This window comes from Lycorma delicatula, chromosome 2 (assembly GCF_047948215.1).
Source record: "Lycorma delicatula isolate Av1 chromosome 2, ASM4794821v1, whole genome shotgun sequence".
In the NCBI taxonomy this organism is placed as follows: Eukaryota; Metazoa; Arthropoda; class Insecta; order Hemiptera; family Fulgoridae; genus Lycorma; species Lycorma delicatula.
The window spans coordinates 183,832,583-183,848,598 of record NC_134456.1 but is presented as its reverse complement, the minus strand read 5'-3'; the positions used below and the strand labels follow the sequence as shown (position 1 = coordinate 183,848,598).

Genomic DNA, 16,016 nt, shown 5'->3' with positions numbered 1-16,016 from the left:
ATACTAGATCGTGAATACCGGTGTTCTTTAGCGGTTGGGTTTCAGTTAACCACACATATCAGGAACGGTCGACCTGGGACTGTACAAGACTAAACTTCATTTACATTTATACATATCATCTTCATTCATCCTCTGAAGCAATACCTTACAGTGGTTCCGGAGACTAAACAGAAAAATAAAAGGCTTATAAGTTTTAAAACGGTCACTAACGTACTATTTTTGTAGAAAGTGACCCAAGATTATTAATATTTTTTTTTCAATTTACTCGTAAAATCCAACATCAGTCAGAAAGTTTAATACAGTAAGAAAATTATTTATCATAATACTTTTTACCTCGGTTTTATCTTAATTTTTAAATGAATTCTGTATACCCAACGAATAATTATTTGGTTCCTTAGTTCTCTACTGCTACTTGCATTAGAGAGAACAGAAATAAAATAAGTTAAAATAGAATTGGGGTACCAATTTCAGAAGTTCACATCATGCCAAGCTTACAAAAGATTGTGAGAAATAAAGTGATTCGAAGTTGCCGGCTAAAATAATAATCATTATTATTCTCAGAAAAAGTAACTCTGACTATTACCTCATTTTCTTTGCACGCGTTACAACCATAAGGAAAACTGAAATAGACAGTAAAAATCAATAAATTAATATAAAGATTCTGTCCATAAAACCCCCATATGGATAAACTGTTGTTACTCGTTGAAGAGAATCTTAAAATATCAGAAAAACGTTGACTTTTTTCGTCGTTTGTTCTTTCTTATTTCGTATAAATGGATGGTATTAATTCGAATTACGGAAATATTTGTACAGAAAAGATTCCTGCTTTATCAACTTTCGGGAATAGTAAAGTGTTATCTTCTATTTTCCCATTTCTGAGAGCCATTCGTTTATATTCAAATATATAAATTACTGTAGTGTGTTCCAAATATCTATGTTATTTACTGTATTGCAGATTGCGATTTTTTTTCCAGAATATATAATGTAACATATATTTGTGACAAATCTTCCCAGGCGATGAAAACACGAAACTATTTTTTGCCCTGGAAAAATCCCCCCAAAAAAAATAAAAAATTGTAATTATTCCTACTTTATCGCGTTGATTTTTTTGCGTTTAAAATTTGTTACTTTCAAAACATAAAGTTATTGTTTTTTTCTGTATCTTTCACTTCACAATACAAAATACATTATATTTCATATCTTTTTATAATTCCATTTATTCAATCTTAAGGATGTATAAGTCCGATGTTTTAATGTTATACATTAAAGTAGCAAGTCACACAAAATAATGGACATGAAGATACTGTTTTGAAACAGTAACTTTGGGTTACTGGGAATTAAATTGTTTTAAATTACTTCTTATACTTAATAATATTTTGTAAACTACAAAAAATTTTAATTATGAACCATTTTTCTTATATGTATTAAGATAAATTTATATTTATTTGTTAAGGTTTAAATAATTATTAAGCACATTAATTTTCTATTTTTGTGGACCATGATTTTATTTTAATCTTAACCTACATTACTGCTCATAACGTTACAAATCGATTGTAATTATTACTGGTAATATAATATGTACTCATGTATTATTGCAGTAATTATTCTTTTTGCTTTACATTTGTTCTATTTACTCAGAACATTACGAAAATTAAAGCAGCCATATCCGAAACCACCACATTTAAATCTTTATGTAATACAACTTCTTAAGTTTTCAAATAATAACGCTATTACATTTTTATTAAGGTCTGATATTTTTTCACAGATCCTTTTCAGTTTTCTTTTTTCCAATAGTATAAATGAACAGCTAACGTATACGAAAATCACGTTTAAAATTATATATAATCGGAAGAAGGTAAACATAGAAGGTTATTTAATTTAATTTATATTTATATGTAGTAATTTTTTCAAGCAACTTAATAGAAAAGGAAAGGTAACAACAATTTATATAGTAATGTATACAAGATGGGTGGACATGAGAGGATAAGTTAACGACGTGCTACAATCATGACGTCACAATGACACGCACGCAACTCGCGGGAACTGCCATCTGTGCCCAATTTGTCAATCAAATTCTATGATATCAAACTGTCAAGGCGACGGACTCCAATATTTCAATCATGCTTTTTTTAGACAGTTTCTGAATATTTCTCCACTCCTTTTAGAAAAAGTTTTTTTTATATCTAAAGAAAAGATATTACAGTAAAATAAGGTCGGTTTTCAATTTCATGGATAAATGATAGATTCTTGAAATGTCATGTTTTTTTATACCATTGATATAGGCTAATATTCTATGAAATCAATAGTATTCACGACATGAAGTAACTATGAACATTCTAAAGGACATAAATATAAAAATTAGTTCCAATAAATCCCTTTGTTTATAAAATATAAATACGTAACTTTTCCGAAAAGTGAGATTTTTACAGTTATGAATAATTTACAATAAAACCCCAAAATGTTGCTCACTCCCAAAACATACAGAATTGCACGGTGTAATGTATCCCACTCCGAGAGCAGTTTTCAACTGACGAATGACAAAGATTGAAGTAACGATTCATTGTGTGCTGATTTGACAACGTTGAACTTCCTAAAAACTTGTTGCTATGACTATCAATCCTCAGAGAACAATTAATACAGGTTCGTCCAATTCCAATTAAATTTAGCGTTCAAATTATTTTAAAAATATATATTTCCGCGTCCAATCTAATATTATAGAAAATATACACTTAGCTTCTTTATTATTATCCGACCCTTGCTGTAACAAAACATTTGTAATAAAACCACGCTGTAATAAAACCATTTTTTTTTGGGGGGGGGGGTTGCCTTTTATTGAAGTAGTCTTACATATTAGTCTTGTTGGACCAACCGTAAATGTATGAACTTGCTGACAAACCATTCTTATCTCTATAGAACGAATTGAAGAATTTAATTAATAATTAAATCTTAAGTAGTTGTGAATACATTTTTCCGCCAAATATCTAACAATTTTTTTTTCCATGTATTTCATCCTTTTGTGCCATAAATTTGTTATTCTAAAGTGAAAATTTAAGATATTTTGAATACATCCCCTAAGACCCGGCGAAGTTTGACTTGTTTGCGAAGTTTGACCTGCAGAAACAGTCTTATCATTTACTGTTTAGAACTCTGTAGCAGATTAACTGCATTATTTTTTTACATAACACGTTTTTACTAATAATAGTTACTTGTAAAATTTTTACAGCTTTGAAAACTAATATTCCTCAGGATCAAGAATTTTTTTCTCCTATGAGTATAAGAGTCCTAACGAAATGTTACAAGTTATTATAACTAAATTAACTTAGATTACGTAACTTAAATCATGTTTAATTAGTTATAATTAAGTGATTCATTTTTAGAATTGTTGGAAAAATAGTTTTGCATAACAATTACGATACGCTATTTATGTAGCTTGCGGAAAATTAGCTGTATATAAAAACAATTGAATATTAAAACTTATTAAAAGAAAGTTTCAAAAATTAAAATTTTATCTCTATATTTAATCAATAAAACACATTTTCTTTTGATATGATTTTAATATCAATCTTGTTTCAATTTATCTTAAACTTGTATTAAATTAAAGGTAATGCTATTTAAAATTGTAGAAAATTAGTTATAAAAGAATTTACTTAATATTGAAAATATCACAAAAAAAATTTTTGTAACTGGAAATATTAAATTTACCGGCTTTGCGATGTGATAAAAAACTTTTTTGTTTGGAAAGCGTGTTGATCGGTTGATATATAACTTTTTTTTCTTTTTTAGGTAATTCTGATATTACTCTGAAGATAGAAATTTATTTATTTGAAATATAGTTGCTTTGTGTCATCATTATGAAATTTATATTAAAAAAATTGATAATTTATAGATTAAATTTTCATTTGCTGATTTTCTTTCTATGACAGAAAATCTAGATGTGTTATAGTATCAATCGAGTTTTATAACTAGGGTGTGTAGTGGTTGATACTGTATGTTATTCATTTAGCTTTGCATCTTTTATATATTTAATTTGATCTAATCATGAATTGGTTTAAATTTTTTTTATTTTATTTAACCTTTTTGTGTCACATATATGAACAAAAATATTTGTTTCATAGATTTTGAATAATCTTGTCCGTGTCTCGTGTTTTGATCTAGGTAATATGAAAAGTAAATATCAATAAAATATTTATTAAAAATTCTTTTCAATTATTAACTAATTCGATTTCTCTTTGAACAGTCTGAAATAAAATTTGTGCATAAAATTATACAAAGGTGAGTAATATAACTAAGTTTAAACTAATTATCTCGTGAGCGATTTTTCCCCAGTGGTTCATTTAATAAAAGCCTATCGAACGTAAAATTATTGTCAGTTTTAAAAAATAAAATTGATTTTGGAAATGAATATTATTAATTAACATAACAGAATGATTATACTGTATTGGGAATAATTATATATATATATATATATATTTAATTTACAATCTCTTTAAATATTTTCCCCTGGTTTTGTAACACAAACTGGAAGAGAAATGAAAATTAGGATACCCAAAAAATGTATTTGTAAGATTAATTCTTGTAATTCGTGTGGTAGACGTACGTGTATATTGTCATTTTATAAAAGGCTGAAGGATAGCGGCTCCTCTATCTTATAAAATTGCTTAAAAATTACATAACGAAAAAAATGTAATGAGTAGTATAAAAACATACCTTCCAGTCTTTGTAATGATCATTTCCGTGCCTAATTCATTAAATTTGTCCCATAACTCTTTAGTCTCTAAAGAACAAGTAACTCTTCGTAATTCCTCACAAGTGCAGCGCTCTTGTAACGAAGGATTCGGTATAGGATCCTCACCAGGCGTTGATGATGATATCTCAGGTGGCGTATCTCGATCACCTTTGATTTGAACTGGACTACAACGCCTCTTTCGACTACCTTGTACTGATCCTTCTAAAAATAAAAACAAACAAAAATATCAAATAATAATTTTAAAAAAAAGATTAATAACTCTAAAATCTATTATTATTTAATTATTTTTTTTATATATATATATTTTGACATAGAAAAGTAAAGTACTAGGTTATTCGATTTTTAGATGATTTAATAAAGTTTATAATCTTTATTTTTCCCGGTTGTTGCAATATACAGCAATAAAGTGTTTTTATCACTCAAAAAATGATCCCAGTTGGATTTACTTATTTATCGACGTTTTTAGAATCCTAAATTTAGTACAAGATTCCCTATATGTGCATATATTTAGTTACTTTAATTAGCCTACATTTTTTTGTATTAAACTTCAAAAAAATTCAACAACGTTGAAATTTGATTTAGTATACTAAGCCTAAAAATTAAAGATATTATTTATTTTATTAATTTCTCAAAAAAATTAGATTAATTCAGAGAAAAAATTAGACATTTAGCGTTCATATCTAAAATACTATTTCTATAAAATATTAGTAGAGTTTTACCTGTCAATTTTATGTATTTTATTATTTTTCTTTGAGAAGTGTTATGAGAGAAAGAAGAGTTTCTATTCTTATCAGGTATCAAAGAGTAATACACGTATTCTTCTAATAATAAATGTTCTAATTATTCTTTACGTTCTCTCTAATCTTGAATTAAAAAAATATATATTTTTTGCTCTAAATTATGTTTATGAGAGTGGAAGTGGAGTTTTAATGAAAACTAAGAGTTTTGAGAAAAAAAACCTTGAAGATTACAAACCATAAAAGGCCAGGAGGTAATAAGCCTACATCTACAAAAATATTCTTCGTTACAAAAAAGTAGCTTTAAAACTCTATTTTTACTTTTTATTAAATTTTTATCTTGGTTTAGTAAAAATAATAAAATAATCTAGATTAAATATTTTATTTATGCGCTTCTATTGATCTATATAGTTTTTCCCTACTTGATTTTAAATTTCATGAAATCTGCTATCATGGAATTTACAGAGATGGCTCGAAAATATTTGGTTATTAATTACATTACTTTCTTTTTAATTCGGGTAGGTAGAAGGTACGAGAAAATATTGTATCCGGAAGGAGATTGAACTTAATGAAAATTTTACAGTTTGTTTATGTAGCTTATTAAATTTTTAACTTTACAAAAGCTAGGAAATTTCAGCACCATTGTAGCCAACTTAATTATTTTATAACGAATAGTGAAGTTGTATGACTGCCGAATTACGTTGATTCGTTTTTATAAATGCAGTACATTAATATTCTAACAATAATTGTAAGGTAGTAAACTGAAATTCTCTCGGAATTGTATTCGGAGAGCTAACTCACATAGTGAATCGAATTGTTATCTCATGCTGAATTTCAGCTAATTATATGGTAATACCCAGTTACAGTGAATGTGCTAATCGAATTACCGTTTTACAATTGAAGAGATGTCATATACTTGTCGTACAAATTAGTACCTAATAAAGTATTAGTAACACAAAATAATTACGACGGAATTATTGTCACTAAAAATTAATTATGATCTAAAATTCTATAAAATCACGGCATATATACATACACATTTAAAAAAAAATATATATATATATATATATATATATATATATATAAACTAGACTACAGAATTAAACCTTCTATTCAGCTCAGAAAAAATATTATTTAATAATTCCGTAAAATTAATGAATCTTTTTTTGCTTTTGCTGAATTCATGCCATAAAATGTACAAATATATTTCTTTTAACATGATAGAAAGTACATAAACAAATAAGTTAAAATAATTATTAAAAAAAAATGAAACTCGCATCAAAATACGCTAAGAAGTAAGAAATAATTTCGTCCAAATAATTAATTCCTTAGACACTTTTTAGAATCGGCGCCTGCTTCTAGAAAATTAATTTCTAGATATAAAATTCTTTTTTCTACAATATCGATAAACCAATATTTTTCGATATTAATATCGAAAAACCAACATCGATATTACATCAATGGTATTAATATTTATACGCTTTGATTGCTTTTCCGTTTGCGATTACGTCTTTTTATATGTACCATCTATAGGTCGATTCAAATACCACATAAGTATGATCATGTATTCTGGCGCCGATTCAAAAAAGTGTTTAAGAAATTAATTAAGTATTTGGACGAAATTATTTCTTACTTTTTAGCCCATTTTTACGTCGGTCCCATTATTTTTTTTTAGATAATTACTTCATAATTATCCATCTGGTTAATAACGATAACTTTTTCAGCGCTGTTAAAGAGCTTTTTTTGTGATATAATACAGCAACCTTCAGTAAAGGGGTGTGAAATACAATTAAATTTGTGGCATCAGTTACACCTTAAATGGTTTAGCTTCGAGTGATTTAGATCCACGTAAAGTACTGAATAGCCCACGCGATAAAAAAGCACTGGCTGAGACGGAGAGCTTGAGAAACCTTGCACGGGATTCAATAATGTGCTACACTTCGCTCAAGGCGTCGATACGTTGATTACTAATGACATGGCAACAATGTTATGATTTTTACGAAGAAATTCGGTTGTCCGACCTTGCGAAAGACCACGAAGACCATGTAGTGTGATGTACATATATAGAATTAGTAGATTCCCTCTGTCCCTAACGATGCTCTATATTATATATAATGTATATTGGCTCTGAAAGTTAAAGATATCTCGATTTTTGATGATTTTATTAACGGTGCTACATATCTTGTCCAGAAATTCACTTTACCTGCCCAAAAAACTCCATAAAACATTATCTAACGTGACGCATACATATAGAACATCACGATTCCCAGTGTCTGTACTTACCCGCTGGACGGCGAAAAAACTTTTTTTGTGTCTAAAACGTTTTTTAAACATTATGTTCCAACAGCTGTATCGATTGCAGCAAGATTTATTTTAATCAGATTAATTGGAAAAAAGTTATACAAACATAAAGGCCGGACGGCGAAAAAATATTTTTTGTCCATTTTGAGACCAAATTTTTGTGTCTAAAATATTTTAAACATCATGGTATCACCGCGAAAGGCAGCTGCGTCGATTGCAACAAGATTTATTTCAATAGGATTATAAGAAAAAAGTTATGCGCGAATATAAAAAAAATGTACGAATCGAATGTATAACCATCTTTTTTGAGGTCGATTAAAAATAAAAATTACATCAATGAAAACATTCATGTATCACATTAAATAATTCCAAAAATAATATTACCTTTACATATTATAAAGCTAACAGTGATTTTGCTAAATGTTACCGGAATTTCCATAAAACTTCCTTTTCCCATTTATTTTATTTGAAATTATTATTACACTTACGACCTAATTTTTTTCATATTTATTTACTAACCTATTTTAATATCTGAAGAAATGTAATTAAAAGAAAATTCTAAATAATTTTTCAAATAAGTTTTAAAATTAACACGAATTCGTCTTATATCATGACGTTAGAAACTAAATTTGCAATATTCTGACAAAATTAGAATTAATTTTAAAAACACTTAAAAATTGACCCTCTATCACCAAAATAATCCAGTTTTTACAGTTATGGATAAATATTACTCCGTAACTTTTTAAAAATTATTGAACGAAATTCTCACCTTAACTACGTCTGTTTAAAAAAAAAAATCGATTAATTGGAACAACAATATTTATTAATCATGAAATATATAGAGCTTTTAGGAATATCTCATTTCAGCTGTAAGGATTTATTATCCTTAATACCTGATGATAAGGGTTGAAAATTATTTATATGTTCATAACGCCTCATTTGAAAAAAAATAATCTATTTTAATTAAAGCCGGTAGGTTATAATTGAAAAAATAATAATAATTTACAGATATTTAATGACATTACTAGTTTAGATTTTTCAATATTCTAAGGATATTTGTGATGAATAGTGTGAGATTTCATTAGGTCTATCCTCTTACTAACAAAGTACCTACTCAATATCTCAAAATCGCATCTATTATTTAATCTGTTATTTAAGAATAGTAAAGCAAGCGTACAGCATCAAATTTCATGATTGTAGGCTATCCCGTGCGTTTACTTACATGTAAAGTCATTATACAAATGCACACCACAAATGCAAAGAATTTTTTTTATCAATATTGTAATATTTGGGGGCACAAAGGACTTTAACATGATGAGAACAATTCCCAGAGTGATTTTTTGCCATATTTTCTTTGTTATTTAATATTATAGAACGTTAAGTAAAAATTAAGATTAAAATAAAAATCATCCTATTAGCAACTCTATTTTTATAAAATTTATACAAAGTAATTATTTAGGTAATTTTCCCAAACTTAAGAGTAGTCTTAAATTTATAAATTAAAAACATTGCCTAGTATTCACAGAAAACCCCATGACCCCAACGTAACATATTTATTATTATAAGCCTCATTAGATTATATTGTATTACTCAAATGAATAAATAAATAAATACTAAAATTTCATCCCTTAAAAATAAAATCTCTTTTACAAATAATAATGAAATTTGGCAGCATAAATTAATATAAAAAATAAAATAGTAAATTTAAAGGTAAATAATACCTCAAAAAAAAAACTGGTTCAGTTAACATTTGAATTAAGCGTATCATAATTTAGATTCCTTGTTTTTACTCTAATTTTAAAAGAAATTATGGAATTGAGGACATCACAATTTAAAATTAATATTTTGTAGAAATATTCTATTACAGCATGATGAAAGATAATTTACAATATGGAACGTTAGAATGGTCTGCAATTACGAGATAATTCAGTAAAATGTCATGGTTGGATAAAACACACGCCGATTTAATTTTTGGAATATATCCAAGGTTTATTTATATTATTATTATTACAGTCCATATAGTCTGTTTTTTATTATTATTTTTTTATTATAATAATTATTATGTTATAAAATATGCATTACAATTAATTAAGTAAATGTTGTGCTATGTTTTTACGTAGTTAATTAAAAATATTAACTTGAATAACCAATAAATCTTTGAAATTTTAATCTAAATTATGTTTTAAATAAATTAATTTAAATTACTTTTACGCTTATGAACCGTGATTAATTTTTCTACCTGGTTTAGTTAATAATTTGATTATTTAACATAAGCGGTTTATTTTCATTTGCGTTTTTTTTTTTCAATTGCTGAAAAACCACATTGTGTATGTCAACAGATTGTAATTAAACTCGATAATACTCAAAAGTTACACAACTGATTCTTGTGAGGTTTCAAAGTTGAATTTTTCAAAAATGGTTTCTGTACAATTTTTTTAAAAATTAAAGAAGGCCTTAATAAGATAAAATAAGTAACTTTATCAGTTGACATTTCAAAAGTATTGATTTGCTTGGATTTTTTAAATTTACATTTATTTAATTATGATCATTTTATCACATAAATCGTACCTTATTGATTCCATTAAATACATCTAAGAATTTTTTTTGAATTTTAAGGAATTGAGTATTAGCAACTTGTAATCACCTTTATATTAGCAATACGCGATTCTAATTCTTAAAATTTGTACTTATGTTCTTCATCAAATTCTCGATACATCTTATTTAGGGTGAAATTAATATGTTTATTTAACTAAGTCCGAATTGTTAATTTTGGGTTAAGTCTTTGAATAAAACGCAGTTTTACATAAAACGCCGCTTTCTCCAACAAATAAGTATGATATACCTCTCACTTTGTATCTAATTTGAAAGTATATTCCACATTTTCTAACGGACAAATAGCTTTTGGGTACATTACCCAAGAATACTTCTAGATTAACAGCCAAATTACTCCTTTTATCAATTTTTAAGAAATTTTCGATTTTTAAAGAATATCATAAGATATTAGTTATTCTTTAAGATCATTTTAATTTATAAAAATAGACTGATTTACTTACTGTAGTTTTTACGATTGAAATCAGTTATTTTCAAAGTTTATTTTATTCCTTTTTTTGTGAATTTTTCAGAAAATTATTCGAACGATTAAGATAAAACTAATGTTTATTTTAATGGATATTACTACAATTTCTAATGAGAATCTAAATAAATAATTCTTTGTTCAGTTGGATGCTCCCACAAGGCACTCAAATCCGTTAATGGGTGAGATTTTACCTTCTGAAATTATGACTTTTCTAGGATAACTCTTTAATTTCTAGAAAATAAATTATTTTATTTCTGTTGCAGTATACATTTAAACCGGTCAATACTTTATCAATAAGCAATGTGCTGCTATCTGGGTAAAACGGGCTCATCTCCCATTATTAACGAAATGAGAACCTGTCTAAGGGTGCTTTGAACCTTGATCTGGATGAAGTTTTTTCTTGCATTACGGATCCTCTAAGGGTAAAATAACTTATTTATCACCTTTTATCATCCTTTTTCTTATTCTTGATAATTTTTTAAAGATTTTGTTCAGTAGGTATAGACTTGATCTTGTTTTGTCCATGTGGAAGATGACAGAACCCGAACACTGTTTCATCTAATTGGATGATTGCATAAGGGTAAAGTGAGGACACTCGTTTCTATCTGGTGGTGGAAAAATGCCTTTCAGATAAAGCTAGACTTTCTACACACAATTCCTAAAAAAATATATATATTAATTAAATTGGACTTCAGAAAACTTTGTTTATCTTCCATTATCTACATTTACGTCAATTTTCTCAGAATTAAATTCACTACAAAATTTTATTTGTGTAATCAAGTTAACTAAGGTAATTAATATATATTAGGTTGCCAGATCTAAAAAGTGTTTCCTCCAAATTTTTAGGGTTTTGCAACAGTTTTCTCGGAAACTACTGGAGTTACAGTTCTAAGGCCAGTTTTATTCAATTGTGCAGTATATATATATATATATATATATATATATATAAAACTAATTCATCCCTAAATTTCGGTCATAGAATCTCAATATATATTACGTTATTTTTAGAGCAAAAATCAAAGCGAAATATTTCACTAACCTGAGAACAAATCGTTTGTGGACATATCTTAACAGCAACATTTTTGCTTATACTAGCTTCCAAAACTCTTCCCGAAGTAGTGCCTTTCAATTTTTAAACTCCTTATATATATTATATATATATATTTTAACAAAATTATCGCAAAAAATTATAACTTAAACATTTATTTTTGAATATTCTGTTTAAAATTCTTAAAAAACTGTCTAAAAATTTGTATGGTTTTATTATAAATAATTTTCTAAGGAACGAATACATTTTGCACCAACTTTTTATCACACAAAAGCGTTTTCATAGGTGGAAAAAATTAAATTTTTTTGTTACAAATAAAATGGAGGTTCTGTATTACCCCCAAAAAATCTTTTTCCTTAAAATTGATCTTTTAAAACAAATTTTAATTTTTTATTCACTCAGAATTATGAGAATAAGGTCTCTTACCTAGAGGTAGGAATCGTGCCTAAAGCTTATTAATATAAATTATAAATTAATTTTCTTTGTACAAGGTCAAAAAATATAAATACAGGTATATAATTTTACAATTCAGTTCTTAGTTCAATTAATAGGGTATGTGTTGTAATGTGCCAAGGTTGAGAAAAGAAATACAACATTCTATCCTCTGTATAATTTGATATTTAATCTCAATCATATATATAATACTTAACAACTACTGTATTTTTATGTAATAAAAGTATTTAATTAAAAATTCTAATTACAATCATCTCAGCTCTTTTTGTTAGGAATGCAGAATACGAACTGCTGTAGAATTTAAAATTTTGACGTTATATACTTTCCTATTAGTATAAGTAAACATTATTTTAAATACCCATAACTCTGAATAAAGTAAAAAGTTTTCTTTAGTTAAAAAAGGAGATATAATGTCATGAAATTATGAATTTAGAAAACCATGTTCTTGACAAATTAATTATATTATTAGTTATTTTTTCGGGATTACACTCTCATAATATGCTGGAAGCCAACCTCAGGTTTACTCTTTAGTCTTACCAAACAGTTTTTTTTATAATGACCGTTCTTGTGCTCTTATACAAAATGAGTAAAGATACGTAGGTTCACTGCTACAATACTCACTTAAAATAACTATACTAAGTTAAAATTGAATTCTGTAGCATTGCAGAACAATTAATATAAGCTATATCAATAGCCTTTTCATCTCAATTTCTATCTAATTTTCTCTTGGTAATCTGTTAGTATTTATTTTAAATTAGATGTGATGCTGTAATCTTATAAAGAAGTTAGTCTGATTTAAGAAATAAGAACGGTTTAAAAATTAGTATCTGCTGAATAGCATATAATTAGTACCATAATTAGTTGTCCCAGTTCTTTTTTACGGAATTTTCGAAGAAAAGTATGGAATTTATTACTTTCGGTCGTACGTTGGGAGTACGGGATGAAAATGAATTTTCTTTATGTCTTAAGGTATGAGAATTACGAAAATATCATTCACTTAAATTTGGGTTTTTTTATATATTTATTTATAAAATTTATTTATGTGTTTTATGTATAAAATTTTGTGGTTCGAAAATCTTCAAAACTACTAATTAATTTCATTAAAATCTAGATATGCTGCAGTATCTGAAGTAGTGTATATAAAAATTTTATCAAGATAAAATTTTTAAAAAATTTTAATGAGGCAAGTTAGAAGCGTGGTATGTTATGATGCTGCAATTGGAACTCTGGCTTTTCTTTGTCGCGGTATCTATTGTTATTTTTATTTTTTATTTTTTGTTTATTTTTTTTTATTTTGGCGGATTACTGTCGTATCTTTAATATCTTTAAAAATATCTTTTAAAAATAGGTACTATTTTTTATGGATTAAAGATATTTTCTGTAAAATTTTAAGTTAGAATGAGTTGATAACTTTTTTAAAAGGAAACGAAATAAGATAAAAATTCGGTCTTTTTGCGATGCACTGCACAATAATATTTTTCTTTTCATATACTTCAGTTAAAGATACTGTCACTGGTTTGTTATATTTGCATTGGATTCAATACTACATCTTTCATACCTACTTCTGTTAAAGAAATCATAGGGAAATTATTGAGTGAATTAAAAGGAATTTCAACCAATCGCAATTTTTTTTTTTTTTTATTATTATTTTAAGACTAAGTTATTCAAACGCTTTCCTTTCTTTTCGTGAATAAATCAATAAATATAAATTTACGATTACTATTCGTTAGAAAATTTTTCAAAATTTGGACTGATTATGTATTGCTAAATACATAAAATAATGAATAAATATCAAAAATAAAATAATAATAATAATTATAATAAAATACATAATAATAATTATAATAAAATACATAATAATAATTATAATAAAATACATAATAATAATTATATAAAATAATAAAATTGTTAACATAATAATATGATTAATTAATTAATGTTTTTCAAAATGGTAAAAAAATAAAAAAATATTTTTTTTTTGTCTTTAATAAACTTTTTTAAAATTGGCAGCCAAATATTAAAAAAAAGTTACTCGAAGCTTCGTTCACTATTTATCATACTAAAAAGAAAATAATAGAACTTTCTAATTTTGGTGTAAAACTGAAACAGTATGTGATGTTTTTATAACCTATCCATTTATATTTTAGTAAAAATATTACGATTATAAACAGATATTTTCTTTTGTTACATTATAACAATTGCTTCAGTAAAATTTAAAGCGTAATGATGAAAACCTTCGCTCAATTCATTTTTTTTCATTGAACTAAAAAAACAAACTTTTTATCACCCGTCATTCACATCATTTACAAATGGAAGGTTAAAGAATTGATCGTAACATACGAAAACAATAATTCTTGTCACGTATTGACATATATTTAAATTGGAACTATAAAAAATTGTTTAACAATTCTTCTTACAATTCTTAAGTAAAAAGTCAATTCCAAGTAGCATAATACAATCTACATTTATTTACTTAACATAACTGAAAAATGATATTACTATGTAACTTTTTTAATAAAATTCCGTAACTTTCCGTAACTATCTACATTTATTTACTTAACATAACTGAATAATGACATTACTATGTAACTTTTAGTAAAATTCCGTTATGGTATTTTTACCGTTTCATGTAAAAATAAATGTTATAAGAGTTACATTATCCCTTATTTAGAATTTTAAATTATATTTTAGCATCGGATATTTGTTATATTTACTTATCGATGTTTATGTTTTAGAATCAAAAGTAACAGTTCTTGTTTCATTTTGATATTTGGAACCGAGATTTCCTGTGTAATATGTAAATTAAGTTTAAGTTTCATAACCAATTTTTTTTTAATTCTGGTGTTTTGCAAAGTAGCTTACCAGGACTTTTTGTACACTTTTTATACTACCGATCTTCTACAACTCGAATCAGTAGTAACGAGAAGAATGAGGATGTAATAAGATGTAAGGATAATAAGAAAAAGGATTTAAGAATGTAATTACGATAAATTTGCAGCTGTTTAGTGGCTGGAATTTGTGAAATACAAATGTAAGCTACATATTAACTACAAACAACAATTCTTCACAGATTCCAGCCTCTAAAGAGCTGAAAATTCATCTTATTTCATTAAGTAATAGTGTTAAAAATGAAAAGTAATAAACAATGAAAATAAATTTCTACACGTTATTTTTACTTTAGGGAGGAAAACATGCCCAGCTTTAATATCCCGATTGACAAACATATTCTTCAGTTAGGGGAAGTAAAGTACTTGTGCATGCATTTGATTGACGACTCTCATAGAATATAAATATATATAGATGGAACAAAAACAACTAGAAAAAACTGAATCTAGTAATAAATCAGTTATTAGAAAATAAGATTCTAATAGAATAAATCTAAAGCTAGTCTGCTGCAAGGGACACATTTTTTGACTGGTCGTTCTACTCTTTTGAACAACGATTTCAGTGGAAATATTTAAGATTCTTCACCCAAATTTAGTTTTATATCGCAAAAAAAGTATTATAGAATCATCTTCAAACCCTTTTATAAAAAAGACACTATATTTTGGTAAGAAAAATTATACCAAAATGTTTTAAGTACATCAAATTCATTGGCATTTAATTTTTTAGACGAAAGCTAAGATATTTACAAATTAAAACATTTAAAAATAA

The 16,016-nt window shown here is 26.2% G+C and overlaps 1 protein-coding gene across 1 annotated transcript in view; it reads right to left on the bottom strand.

The window, feature by feature from the left end:
* The window catches only part of LOC142319491 (T-box transcription factor TBX20-like), a 187,550-nt gene that overhangs the window by 122,660 nt on the left and 48,874 nt on the right, over positions 1-16,016 (bottom strand). The window contains exon 2 of the mRNA XM_075356824.1: positions 4,708-4,948. Within this exon, the coding sequence (XP_075212939.1) occupies positions 4,708-4,948 (241 nt within the window). The remainder of the gene's footprint in view (positions 1-4,707; positions 4,949-16,016) is intronic.